Genomic DNA, 14,263 nt, shown 5'->3' with positions numbered 1-14,263 from the left:
CTCTTAGGAAGGAGATGGGCCTTGGAGGGGACAGGGGCGCTGCAGCCATCCCGGCCCCTGCTCTGGGCAGCCCGGTGGGGAGGTGGCTCGCACCTCAGAAGTGTGCACACTCAGCTGCCTCAGGTACCTGCACTGAATCCTGACACGAAATCCCCAAGCGGTGGGCGACAGCTCCATGGCAGACCACCTACCCCGTGCCCAGGGTCCCCTGCAGTCCACACACCGCATCTGTCAGACCAAGAGGGAACGGAGGCTCAAAGAGGTGCACTGACTTGCCCAGCGCCCTGTGGCCAGTGAGGGGCACCCCTGAGCCAGGGTGGCTCCCCCACAGTCCCTGGGGCCTTCTGCAGCCTCAGGAGCCGGGAAAGGAGCTGGCCTGGCGGTGCTCAGGGAAAGGTGGCGGCCTCTCCTGTGTTCTCAGACCCCTGTCCCAGGTCCTAATCGGGTCCTGGCTAGGGGCAGGGTGGGCTTCTAATACAGTCACACTTCTCGCAGGGGGGTGTGGGTAAAATCACAGCACCTGTCAGACTTCAGCAAATCCAGATTGAGGTTGAGGGGATCAGTGTGAAGCTGAACAACAAACCCAGCGCTAATTAGGAGGCTCAGGGCCCCTGGAAGCTCCCCTGCCTGGCCTCATTCCCGCCAAGCCCTGCCTTGTTTGTTTATTCAGAAGAACAAAGCCGGCATCCTGGGGTCTGGCCAGAGGCTCTGCCAGTGAGCTGGGGACACAGGGACACGGGGTACCCTAGCAGCTGGCCTCCTGCCACCCTCCCGGTTGCCGGGCTGGGGTGGGGGAGTGCTTTCCATTCCCTGCCTCACTGCATCCAATCCCCACAGCGACCAGGTGCTCAGAAGGTGCCAGCTGTGGCCATTGCTATTATTATGGTTTCATCCCCACTTCGAAAGCAGGCGACCATGCCAGGGCCCCGCAGCTGGGTTTGAATCCAGGCCCATCCGTTCCATGCCTGCTACCTTCACACCACCCCCTAGGCCCCCCACTTTCCCGGCAGCTGGCCCTCTCTGCTTGGTGAGAGCGGAATTGATTGCTTTTATTCATGTTACACACTCTGCCATTGAAATGTTGTTTTGACCATTTATTTTGCGAGGAGAAGAATTACATGAAGGAAAGAAACAAATTTGAGGGCACTTCAAAAATTCACGGAAAATTCATATTATGAGAAATTATGCATGGATTTCCAAACCTTTGCACCAAGACAAACCTATCTTTTCATCCTGTTTTCCCATGAGCCTTTTGAAGTGTTTACCAGTAGGGTGAATGCTGGTGTCAACTCTTCTCGAATTTAGGCGCATAGTGAGCGCACCTTTCACGCGACTGCAACCCTCCAGGACATCGGTGTTGGCCACTGTGTGTTCGCCGCTCTGTGGCGGTCCTGTCAGTTGTAGAATGACAAGGCTTTCCTCTTGGAGATTTGTTCAGATTTGTTCCTGATACGAGTGGAATGGCGGTGAACACCTTTGGAGCTTCTAATTTATGCACTTCCTTTCGGAAATCGCTGCAAGTGGAATTGCTAAGTCAAAAGCTGTGTGAAATATTTAAAGCTTGTGGTGTTTGCGATCCAATTGCCCTAAAGCACTCAAAGATGGTTTCCCTCCCACTGCCGCCCAGGCCTGCTTCCTCTCTCCTTGGCCATCATTGGTGGTTGTCACTTCCCTAAAGGCTTGTTCCACTCTCTCTGCTGTTGCTTGCAGTACTTTTGCAATGGTAAAGAGCCGTAAGATGGTTAAAATGTTTCAACCAAATGAAATGTTTTTCCTTCCCCCATGCCACCACTAACAGAACTGTTTCCATTCTTCTAATCCCGCCGATTTTAATTCAGATATGCCCATTTATTCGCAGAGGGCATCGTGGAACAGGAAGACTTTTAAAATAGACTTCCAGACATTTTTAGACCCGGGGTGGGCCATTTAAGGCCTGCAAAACCATCTGGTCTGCTCCTGCCAAGGCAGCCACAGGTGGACTGGGAATTCAATTCCCCTGCAGCAGGCTGATTTTAAGTTGATCGTGTTGTGTAGCCCGCAAATGATGCAGTAAATCTACAATATGGCCCTCGGCAGGAAAAAGCCGCCCCACCCCTGTTTTTAGATCATCAGACTTTCCATAGGTTTAGAAACTTTTTTCACTCGTATCCGTTTTCAAAACCGTACCTGTGTGGCTTTATGGTCAGTCTCTCTTGTTGTAGCCTGGACAACCGTCCATCATCCCTTTACACTGCTGTTCCCATAACTTTTCCTGTGCTTGGACTCTTCAGCTACTTACACCGTGGCTACTGCTTTGTGCACCCTCGTGCTCAGGATGTCTCCATTCTGTTGGCGAATTTCCTTAGTTTCTGCGTAGTGGGATGTCCAAGTGTGCCGATCTCACCCAGGCCTCACCCAGCACTGCTGTGCACCCCACAGAGCTGTGACAGCTGAGGGGGTACGACTGCCTCCTCCTCCTCCGGGCACGGGCCAATCTCTTCTTGCTGGAAGTTCAGTCTGTGCACTGATTTCATGTGTCCCAGTTTCTTGGGATGGGGCAGCGTGTGGCATGCTAAGACACAGGCTTAGGAGACAGGTCAGTTTGCACTTATCCGATTGAGTCAGCGCGCCATCAGTACCTGTTGCTGGCAAAACTTTCACAGAGCGCCCACTATGTGCCGGGACCGTCGTTCAGCTATCATGGCCACCCTGGCATGAGATTCGTGGGAGCCCCTGTTAGAAGAACGCCCTCTGGCAACGTTGGCCCCTTGGAGCCTCCATCTCCTTGTGTTCACAGTAGCAGGGAGGAGACCCGCCTCGCTAGGCTGCTGTGGGGCCTGCACAGCTAAGCCCGAGATGCGCGAGGCGCGAGTTCTCTAACCGTGAGCAGTGTTTTTGTCCACCTGCTGAGCACCATTTGTAGCTCTCCCAGGCACCTGTTCCTCTGGGCCATCCTGGAGCGACATTGCCTTACGCTGATAAACATTTTCCTAGGTGTGAGGTGCTGCTTTTTATTTATTTGAGAAGAGTTCCTTATCCTGTTTTTAAATTTCCTCTCTGCTTAGGGCATTATAATGTCAATGAATCCCTTGTGAAGCAGTCGCCAAAGATATTGATGTCTTGTTTTAAGTCGAAAACTGTCCGTGGACTGAAACTGGCGTCGACAGGCCCAGGCCCCGGTTATTACAACCCCAACGCTCACACCAAGGTTCCAAAGAAGAGTCTTTTCCCGTGAGTCCCGATGTTCTGTCTTTCGCAAGGTGGTTCCGGGGGAGGACCCTGACGTGGGTGGAAAAGAAAGGGCATTCCTGCCTGGCGGGGGCCTTTGTGGACACATAGGAGATCTCAGCAAATGTTTGTTGAATTGGAATGCACGGTATTTGTTAAGCAGCAGCTATGTGCCAGGGACTCAAAATCATATTCAATTATTGTGATAACTCCGTTGTAGGAGTTACTGTTTTTACGTCATAAGGGAGGGAGCCAGCTTGAACAAGGCTGAGAGACTTGCGTGAGTCTGCAGCTCACCGAGGGCTACAGGGACTCAGGCTCAGGACAGTGCCTCCGTCCACGTTTCCTCATGATGTTGTCCTGTCCCGGTGCTGACACCGTTCTGTTGTTGTACGAACTGGGGCAGCAGGACATTGAGAAGCAGTGAGACTCTCTAGTTTTGTGCTGATGGAGGGTCAGGCCTTGACTTTGGAGTTGGTCAGACCTGCTGGATTTGAACCTTGGCTCTGCTGTTTTCCTACTGTGTAGCCATGGGCAGGGTGCTAACCTCTCTGCTTTCATCTGTCAAGTTTATGGAGATAATTCCTGCCTCAGAGTGTTGCTTTCAGAATTAGAAATATATGTCAGGCACATGTTTTTGCTATTTTTATTCGGTGCAAATGGTGATGTAAATTAACACAAGTTTTATGAGTGTTTAAAAATTTATTCAAGACAGACAGACAGACACAGAGAGAGAGAGAGAGAGAGAGACAGAGACAGAGACAGAAAGAGAGTACAAGCGTTCCCATCTGCTGGGTCACCTGATACCTACAATTGTCAGAGTCGGAAGGTGAAGCCAGGAGCTGGGAACTCCATCCAGGTCTCCCCTGTGGGTGGCAGGGACCCAGGTACCTGAGCCCTCACCTGCTGCTTCCCAGAGTGCACAGTGGTGGGAATCTGGAATTGGGGGCAGAGCCAGGACTCCAACCCACGCACTCAGATAGGAGCTGTGGGCATCTTAACCTAGGCTTAACTTTAAGCTAGCTGAAACACCTACCCCAACAGCTGTGTTAAGAGGGGAGATGGGGGCTGGTGCTATGGAGTAGAAGGTTAAGCCTCTACCTGCAGTGCCAGTATCCCATATGGGAGCCAGTTGGGATCCTGGCTGCTCCATCCAGATCCCTGCTAATGTGCCTGGAGAAGCAGAAGATGGTCCAGGTACTTCGGCCCCTGCACCCACGTGGGAGACCCAGAACAAGCTCTTGGCTCCTGGCTTCGGCCTGGCCCAGCCCTGGGCATTGTGGCCATTCAGGGAGTGAACCAGTGGATGGAAGCTCGCTCTCTCTCTCTCCCTCTCCTCCCTCATTCTCTCTCTCTCCTCCTTCTCTCTCTGTATCTCTACCTTTCAAATAAATAAATAAGAATAAAAGTAGAGACAGGGGCCTGTGTTACCATTTTTTAAACAGATTTATTTATTTATTTGAAAGGTAGAGTTACAGAGAGAGAGAAGGAGAGACACAGAGAGAGATCTTCCATCTGCAGGTTCACCCCCTAAAAGTCTGTAACTGCCAAGGCTGAGCCAGGCCGGTACCAGGAGCTTCTTCCAGGTCTCCCAAGCGGGTACAGGGACCCAGGGACTTGGATCATCTTCTGCTGCTTTCCCAGGCATTTTAGCAGGGGGCTGGATTGGAAATGGCACAGCTAGGATTTGAACCGGCACCCAAATGGCTTAATCCGCTATGCCACAGTGCTCGGAAGTCAGGGCCCCAGGAGCCCTGCCCTCCCCTCACGCCTGCCCTCCCCTCGCGCCGGCCCTCTGAGCCTGGTGCAGGGCGCTCACTCGACTCCTTCCTCAGTGACCTGGGACCAGAACCCCTCCTACAGGGCAGCAAGGAGAACAGAGGAGCCTCAGAGTCAGCCGGCAAGCTGTGCTCCATCAGAGCCCAGAGCCGGGCCCCTGCACCTGGCAGGGCGGATGCGGGGCCTGGGCTGGGAGGGTGTGAGCCCAGCCTTTCCGAGCTCCTCGGCTGCAGGCCGTGTCACGGTGTTCCTGTGCTGTGGCCCTTTTGCTGACTCAGAAGCCAAGAGGACTGCTCAGCTGGCCGGGAGCCTGCAGAAGCGAAGCGAAGGGGAGGGAAGTGTCAGCCCAGGTTATGTCCCTCAGGTCTTCAGTGCCCGTCGCCATGGTGACTCAGTGCCCCGGTGAGTCAGGGCAAGAGTTGCAGATCAAAACAGCTCCTCCCAGGTGCTGCCTCCCTATTCCCGGCCACCAGCAGGGGGGTGGAGCACCCCGAGACGTGTCTAACCCTTCATCTACGTCCTGGAGATTTTAAGCCATGAGGTTTGCAGAGACACGCTGGCTGTCACAGCCAGAGCCTGCGGATCCAGCCCATGGGCCCCACCCCAATTTGGGTAATTACGTGGGACCCACCTAAGGTTCCTGGGGATTCTCAATTAGCTATGGGATGTTTCTTGCCAAGCGGCTGTAGCCTGTCACCTGCTGCCCTGCTAAGCGGACACTGCCTTCCACCGCAAGGCCAGCGGCCGCCCCTTTCTCCCTCCTGGCCCTGGGAATCCCCGAGGCAGCTGAGTGTGCCCGGGAGTGTCCCGAGGGTCCCGGATGCCTTCCCCAAGCCACCTGCTGAGCCCCTCAAGACACTCATTATTCCCGGGCCATTTGCAGGCAGCTCACACTGGAAGCAGCAAACACACTTAATCTACGTTTGGCAGGAGGACTCAGAGCCTTTGATAGATGGACCAGGTTGGCTTTTATAACTCAGCAAGGAGCCTCATAAAAGCCCTGGTCACAAGGCGATGTGGCCTCCCCATGCATCTGGCCTGACCACAGTCATTCGCTCCCAGCCCCACCTGGACACAGAGGCACCAGCCCTGGGTGGGGCATGGGGTGCCACTGGCTGGGGGGGGACTTCCAGGTGGGGTTCAGACACCAGCCCTGGGTGGGGCATGGGGTGGCAATGGTAGGGGGGGACTTCCAGGTGGGGTTCAGGCACCAGCCCTGGATGGGTGTAGGGTGGCAGGGAGGGGGACTGCAGGTGGGGTTCAGGCACAGCCCTGGTTGGGGCATGTGGTGGTGGTGGGGACTTCCAGGTGGGGTTCAGACACCAGCCCCAGATGGGGCGTGGGGTGGTGGTGGGGGGCTTCCAGGTGGGGTTCAGGCACAGCCCCGGGTGGGGCATGGGGTGGTGGTGGGGACGTCCAGGTGGGGTTCAGATGCCTGTGCTTCCCCACTCTGCCTGGCTCTGCGGTGCAACCGATGTCTCTTGGGACAGGGCTGGGGCCTCCAAGCTGAACAAGACACAGTCTGCTCCAAGTGACTGGGGTGTGCTGAGGGCCAGGGGCACAGCGCTGAGTGCAGTCTCTGTGTCCTCCTCCCTACCACCTGCGCCCTCCTGCACGAGCCACGGGAGGTCGGGGTGGTGGGGGTCGGGGTGGGGAGGTTTCCGGAGGAGAACGTGAACGAGTCAGTTTCCTGGTGTCCCTGCTGGAAGGAAGGACACGGACAAAGGCCTGGCTCTTCAGCACAGCGTGGGCTGGGTGCTTCTGGCGGGCACGGTGGGCGCAGGGTTGCAGAGGCTGCCTTGTGTGGCCACAAACAGAGCTTTTCCTTTTGCTTTTCACCAGGGCGCATAAGGAGAGGGTCACAGCTCCCCCCCGCACCCGCCATGCTTCGGCTTTGCTGGGAACGCCCCTCCTTCGTCCTGCTGCTTTTTTTGTTGTTGTTTTATTTTGTTTTAATTTATTTGAAAGACAGAGTTACAGAGAGAGAGAGAGAGAGAAAGAGAGAGAGAGAGAGAGAGAGAGGGAAAGACAGGTAGAGAGAGAAAGAGAGGTCTTTCATCTGCTGCTTCACTCCCTAAATGGCTGTAAAGCCAGGGCTGGGCCAGGCCAAAGCCAGGAGCAGGAACTTCAGGGTCTGCCATGTGGGTGGCAGGGGCCCAAGCACTCGGGCCATCTTCTGCTGTTTTCCCATGCACATTAGCGGGGAGCTGGATTGGAAGTAGAGCAGCCGGGACTTGAACTGGCCCTCATATGGGATGCCTGCCTTGCAGGTGGCAGCTTAACCCGTTGAGCCACAATGCTGCCCCTGCCCCACCTTTTCTACCTGAAGATTTCCTGCTTGCCTTTCTGTGCAAATGTCACCTCTTCCAGGATGGAATTCTGGGTTCACTAGATTGAAATCAGTCACTCTCTCTCTTTAAAGTTTTTTTTTTTTTTTAAGATTTATTTATTTATTATTTGAAAGTCAGAGTTACACAGAGAGAGGAGAGGCAGAGAGAGAGAAAGAGAGGTCTTCTATCTGCTGGTTCACTCCCCAAGTGGCAGCAACAGCCGGAGCTGCACCGATCCAAAGCCAGGAGCCAGGAGCTTCTTCCGGGTCTCCCAGGCGGGTACAAGGGCCCAAGGATTTGGGCCATCCTCTACTGCTTTCCCAGGCCATAGCAGAGAGCTAGATCGGAAGTGGAGCAGCCAGGTCTCCAACCGGCGCCCATGTGGGATGCCGGCGCTTCAGGCCAGGGCGTTAACCCACTGTGCCACAGCGCCGGACCCTCTCTTTAAAGTTTTAAACTCCAACAGATTTCAAGTCAAAAAAATAACACAAATATAGCGCCAGGTAATCACTCTAGCAGTACTGGGTGGCAGGAATTACTTTCTACCATTTTACAGTTGAGAAAACTGAGGCTTGGAAAGGTTAAGAGACTTCTGAGGACACACGGCTGGTGACTGGAGCAGTGGGGCCTGGAGCCCGGCTCCGCCCTTACACGGTCACCAGCAGTGAACTGCCAAGTCCTCGGGGACCTGAAGCTCTGTGTCCCAGCACCGAAGAGTCCAGACGCCCCAGAGGGCCCCGCAGGGCTGTCGCCCACTAGACATCGGGCGTTGGGCTGAGCATGCTGAGTGGGCACACGGGGGACGGGGAGGCCCCTCGTGACCTCTTCTCGCCAGGCTGTCCCTGGTCTGGAACGTAGACACCTCCTGGTCTCAAAGAATCCAGAGGGACTCCTGGGCTTGGGGAGTGGACCCAGGCTGCCGGGGTGACCTCATGCAGTGGTCAGCCCGTGCCAGCTCCAGGAGGCAGTGAGGCGCAGGCACGCACCCATCACACGGCTGGGGCTGCTTTGAAGGGGGAGCCACAAGCCAGGACGAGGAGAAGCCGGCTTCTGTTTACGAGGCGGAGCTGCTGTGTCACACGCGGCCGCTGGTTCTTCCATGCCGACCGCAGGGGTAGAAAGGAGGCCACGTGCCCCTTTCCTGTGGGTGCCTCTGTTCCATCTGTAAGCACCCACGCCAGCCGTCCGCCAGCCAGGCCATGCATTGTCAAGGCCTTCTCCAGCAGGGGAGCATTGCTGCCTCAGAGTGATGGGCGTGAGGGGTCCTGAAGTGCCCCCTGCTCCCGGGCCACCCAGCAGCATGTGTGGCGCACAGGGCTTTGACCGAGTACCTGCTGAGTGTCAGGGATGCTGGCTACGTCCGTCTCCCCTCTTGTTGCCCGTCACGACTCGAGCAAAGAGAGTGGCAGCTCTGACGGCTGCTGTCTACGTTGGCGCCGAGACCCAGAGAGGCCAGCGAGTGGCACGGTGGGACTCGAGGCCCAGGCCTGCGTGACTCTGAACTCAGGCCTCTTCACCACAATGTGTCCTGCAGCTTGCTGGGCCCCGGAGACTTGAGTTCCAGGGCTGGTGTTCTCACTGGCTCACTGCGTGACTTTGGATGGGTTACTTTCCCTCTCTGTCTTTAGCAAAATAAGGAGGTTGGCCAAGACGTCCCTGGGCCCGTCTGGCTCTCGGGATTAAGAAAGTGTTGGCCCGGGCAGCAGGTCCTGCTGGTCGGGAGCCACGAGTCCCTGCTCTGCCTGGCCAGGCCGGCTCCGGGCACTGGGGGCCTTCTCGGCCCTTTGGGGAGAGGCCTGTGAAGGAAGGAAGGTGCTTCCGGGTGAGGCAACAGCAGGCGCAGTGGGGAGCATGGCACCCACCGCCCCACCACCCCAGGGTTCCCTGGGAACCGAGTGGAGGCTTGACTCAAGCCTGAGGCAAAGCCGTGCTGGAAGGGACCTCAGAGGTCATCTTGTCCAACTCCCTCAGCTTACAGATGGGGAAACTGAGGCCCAGAATGAATGAATGAGTGACAGAGTTAGGACTTGAGTAGATTCTACTTAGCTTTCATTCTCTCCCTCTCTCTTTGAAGATTTATTTTATTTGAAAAGCAGAGTTACACAAAGGCAGAGAGGGAGAGAGACAGAGAGAGACAGAGAGGTCTTCTATCCATTGGTTCACTCCCCCAAATGGCTGCAACGGCCGGAGCTGAGCCAATCCTAAGCCAGGAGCCAGGAGTTTCTTCCAGGTCTCCCACATGGGTGCAGGGGCCCAAGGACTTGGGCCATCTTCTACTGCCTTTCCAGGCCATAGCAGAGAGCTGGATCAGAAGTGGAGCAGCTGGGGCTAGAACCGGCACCCATATGGGATGCTGGCACTGCAGGCGGTGGCTTTATCCGCTATGCCACAGCGCCAGCAGCCATCATTCACTCTCAACAGTGGAGGGAAAAGAGAGACTCCCTTTCCTGAGGAGGTGGAAGGCAGAGCTGTCAACGTCACATCGAGAGCAGTGAGCACAGACAGAGCTCTCGCGACTTCCAGTCCACGCGATCGGGCTCCTGCCGCCTGCCTTGCCAGGGGTTCTGGATGGTCAGTGCTGGCACAGCCTCTGTGCTCCAGCTGGTATGGGATGCAGACACCCCAAGCCTTCATTCTTTTGCAGAGCTGCAGCCAGGCATGGCCAATCGATCAGAATAAGAACATAGATCAGTGCTGCCTACCATTCCCGATCAGCTCGTTGCCAGCATCTAGCAATGCGTCCTGAATTCTGTGTGCCAGGCCCGGGCCGGAGCCCCGCGTTGTAGTCTTACATGACCCCGACCGTAAGCCTGCGAGGCGGTTCTTAGACTGCCGCTGTGCCGGCGAGGCCGTCAGGCCCAGGGGAGTGTGGGCGCTGCCCGGGTCTCCTGGGGCGAGGCCGGCTCCTCTGGCAGGCCGGTTGGTGCTTGGCTGGCTCTCAGGGGCCGTGGCTCTGTCCACAAGCTGGCATCGCCCTGGTAGTGCTCCGGTCACATCTTTCTGCTTTGTCTTTCCTGAAGGAGAAACCCCATCCTGAACTTCTCTGCCCCGCCTCTGCCGCTGCCCCCGCAGCCGCCTCTGCCGGGCCCTGGTCAGTACGAGATTGTGGACTACGCCGGGCCCCCCAAGTATTTCATCTCCAGCGCGTCCTTCGTGTCCAACACCAGCCGGTGGACGGTGGCGCCGGCCCAGGCGGGCCTGCCCGGCCCAGGTCAGAGGCTCAATCTCGTTGCCTGTAAACACCAAATCCTGCGGACTTGTTTGTCATTCCTGGGCCACCAAATACCACTGCTTTATAGGCTGTTTGCCAAAGAGGTTGCAGGGGTGAGAGGAGAGGTAGAGCAGTTGTCAGCTCACGCTTGCAGAGGATAAAGACTCTTTGTTTTCTAAGGGGAAAGGGCTCTTAGCGATGGTCCAGGCCGGGGACTTGGAACCAAGGGCCACAAAGGTCCCAGGGGCCAGAAACGGCCCGATGTGGACCTGAAATCGCCCTCAGGTGTGGAGCGGCAGACGTTACTTTCTGGGGACAGAGGTCAGATTGTCAGAAACGTTCTTATCCTTCAAAATACGTAAACCACTGGTAGTCTAGTAGACTAGCAGTCTAGTCGGGCCAAGCTGCCTCCCAGCCAGGGAAGGCACAGACCTGCAGTGCCTTCACGGCAGGGGGCTGTGCCCAGGGCTGTGTCCCCTGGGTGCCTTGCTTGTTGAGAAATGAACCAGGGGCCGCCTAACAAGGCAGCTGTTTTAGGCCATCTGGGTTCCCTCCACTGCCTTTTACAGATGAGCCTAGGTGGCACCTGTTACATGCAGGTGCTCCTTGTCATTCCCAACAGGGCCCCTCAGCTGTTACGACTCCCTGGCCATGGCCTGAGCTGGGGGCCTTGGGCACGGAGGGCATGTGTGCTGCGTCTGGCTTCGACTGCGTTCCGGCTGGGGCCTGGGGCTCCCATGTCACCAGCCCCAGCCTGGCAGGGAAGAAGGTGAGGTGGGAGAGCGGCGACAGTCACGCTCATGGCTTTGGGCTTGCAGATATAGGGGTGAGCAGACCTGCGAGGCTGCTGAGGTGTGCCCCGCCCAGGGGAACTCCGCGTGGCCCTGCAGACACCAGATGCTCCCTGCCAGTGGCGAGCTCCGGGAGGCCTGGGGACAAGCAGGAACTTGGTCTGTCCTGGGTTGGCTCTGTTCTGTCTCCAGGAGCTTTGTCTGAGCAAGAGGCACCTGACACAGGACAGGCCAATTCCTGCTGCGAGGGGGACTTCCCGAGGGACCCCCAGAACACGCATGCGCAGCATCTGCTTGCGTCACTGCCAGCGGCCGCAGAGGCTCCTGGACTGCCTTGGGCTCCTGGGCAGCTTCCCGAGGGCACTGACAGAGGCCGGGCCTGGACCCTCGCTAACCAAGCCAGTGTCAGGGAGAGAGAGAGAAAGAGAGGAGAGAGGGAGTTTCTGGTGACCTTGGGCCGTGGTTCCAAGCTCTGGCTGCTCATCTCCTAGAGGAACATGTTTGCAGCTGTCACGGCTTTCTAGTTTTCTGGAAATTTCCAAGCCAAGTCCAAAGCCAACATCTTGCTTCTTTAAGGAGATTCTTAGTGTTTTTTCTCGTGTCACAGAAAGTGATTTTCTACTTGTTGCTGTTAAAGGTCGGGAAGGGGCCCCCCTGCCAGTCAGCAGGCTGCCACCGTGGGCTGGAGCCCCCTCCCTCTGTCTGCATGGGAGACGCAGAGGTCGACGCCCAGGAGGCCAGCCTTGTCCCTCTGACCCCGCCTCTCTCTCTCCCTCTCCTCACAGCCACCTACAGGCCAGAAGTCCCAGGAAAACAGTCCTTCCTCTACAACGAGGACAACAAGTGGATCCCGGCCCTGTAGTGACGCTGCCCACGAGCCCAGGGAGGACCCCAGCCACAGCCCAGCCCGCCCAGCTCCCCAGGGCACTCATCTGGAGAGACTTTGTGGCCGCTGGGCCGCCCCAGGCCTGAGTGACAACGGGGCTGCTGCCTTCACCCTGGTCTTGCGTGGCCTCCCGTGGATCACACACACACACACACACACCACACAACACACACACACACACACATGCACCCCAACTCCAGTGACTGCCGAGCAGAAATGAGGAGTGGCCAGAGCCCCCTGCTCTCCCCCAGCCTGACCTGCCCAGGCTGGCTTCTGGCCCAACTCCCCCTCCACAGGCTTCAGGGCCTTCTGAGCGCACACTGCAAGGAGAACCAGCCCCCAGCCAGCGGCAGACTGCATGCCTCCAAGCTTGGTGCTCAGGCTCTGGGCCCCAGATGCGAGAATGTTCCAGCATAGTGGACAGCACAGGCTGCGGCCCAGCTTGGTCCCATCCTCCTGGCCTTGACCTCCAGGCCCTCCTTTGAGTTCTAGGAGTCAGCAAGGCCCAGAGGCCCCTGTGAGAGTCACAGAGGTGTTGTCAGGGCCCCCAGTCCCCACCTAGGCCTTCAGACCTCCTGGGCAGGTGAGACACAGAAGCGGTCACACGGTCACTTTTACTCTTTGCCTGTTCCTGGAGCGTCTGCCACAGCTGTTTCTTGGCTTTGCATTCGATGGCAGAGGAAGACAGGACCCTGTTGGAGCCAGAGCCCCTGATGCGGTGGTTCCCACGGGCAGGGAGGCCAGCTGTACCCTGTGCCTACAGGCTCTCATGTCCGCAACGCTACCCCTGCCTGGGCCTCCGTCCCTCCCTGATCCCTGCTCCAACCTCACAGGAGGACTTACTGACCAGCCATACACGTGGGCAAATGGTCTCCCTGACCAGGCAGATCCCCCCTGGGCCAAAGGAAGGGGTCCCCAAAGAATGGAGACAAAACAGAACCAACCAGAGTCACCAGCTTCTCAGACGTGGGTGTGGTCTCTCTTGCTGTGGGTGGAGCCTCCTGTGCACCCTCCCTGCCTCTCCCCTGCCCCTCACAACCCCCTGCCTCTCCTGTGCTCCCTGAATGCTGTATCCTGGGCCTTCAGAACTGGCTGCCGACGGCCCCTCCCCCTGGGGAGGCGGGTGAGGAAGAGGGGGTAGAAGGATGGAATAACATATCCAATTAAACGGAATTCTTGCTTTTCACAAAAGCTGGCCTCTTTGTGAACTTGAGGTTCGGGCAAGGGCCCCATGGCTTTGGAATGAGTCGGGGTTGTGCTGTGGAGCCCTGCAGGTGAGGCAGGGACACCACGCATCTGTCTGCTCCAGGGGAGGAGCTGGGCCAATGCAGGGGCGCTGAGGCCGCTGCCGTTGAACAAACGGGCATCAGTACCACCCCAGCCAGCTTTTTGCCGCACCTGCAGGTTTTCGGGTAGAGTCTGGAAAGTCTTGATTTGAGATGTTGGTGACTGTGTTTCACTGAGGATTTGTGTTGGCCTAAAGCACAGATGGGGTGCGTCCGGCCCAGAGGCCGCCCGAGTGAGGCCTGCTCCAGGCCAAGGCAACTGCAGGCAGGACTGGAAAGTCAAGACATCTGTGGCAGGCTAATGGTTAAGGTGATCATTTTGTGTGGCCCCAGTGATGTTATGAATATCCGGGTGGCCCCTGGGCAGGCAACAATGTTCCCCACCCTTGGGCCCAAGGATGCTTCTGTGGGTCAGCCATTGTCTGCCTCGGGGCTGGCCATTCTGGAGACTGGTCAAAGCTTGACCTTGAAGCTGTATCTTTGTTGGACCCCAGTCTCTTGACAAAGGGTTGAGATCCCGAGGGCTCAGTTTTAGGCCCCTCTGACCTTGGCTCCCCTTTGTGACCTTAGCAGGCCCCAAGGGACTCAGGGGCCACCTGGGGCAGAGGCTGACGGAAATGCTCAGGGACGGGCCCCCTACCGTCAGCCGTCAGCCAGCTCTACCCAAGGCAGACGTCTCTCCAGGAGCCCCCTGTGGGAGGAGTCAGGAGACGGAGGCTGGGGGGCCAGAGAACGGCCCTTGGCCAAGCAGAATCCATTCTGTAGCCACAGCA

The 14,263-nt window shown here is 57.2% G+C and overlaps 1 protein-coding gene across 1 annotated transcript in view; it reads left to right on the top strand.

Moving 5' to 3' along the window:
- Positions 1–12,180, top strand: part of STPG1 (sperm tail PG-rich repeat containing 1) — a 52,077-nt gene extending 39,897 nt beyond the window's left edge. The window contains exons 7-9 of the mRNA XM_062193170.1: positions 3,045–3,210; positions 10,337–10,527; positions 12,104–12,180. Of these exons, the coding sequence (XP_062049154.1) occupies positions 3,045–3,210; positions 10,337–10,527; positions 12,104–12,180 (434 nt within the window). The remainder of the gene's footprint in view (positions 1–3,044; positions 3,211–10,336; positions 10,528–12,103) is intronic.
- The last annotated feature ends 2,083 nt before the right edge of the window (positions 12,181–14,263 follow it).

Source organism: Lepus europaeus, chromosome 5 (assembly GCF_033115175.1).
Source record: "Lepus europaeus isolate LE1 chromosome 5, mLepTim1.pri, whole genome shotgun sequence".
NCBI classification, from domain to species: domain Eukaryota; kingdom Metazoa; phylum Chordata; class Mammalia; order Lagomorpha; family Leporidae; genus Lepus; species Lepus europaeus.
Note: the sequence above shows the minus strand (reverse complement) of the source record. Positions and strands in the feature narration are given on the sequence as shown.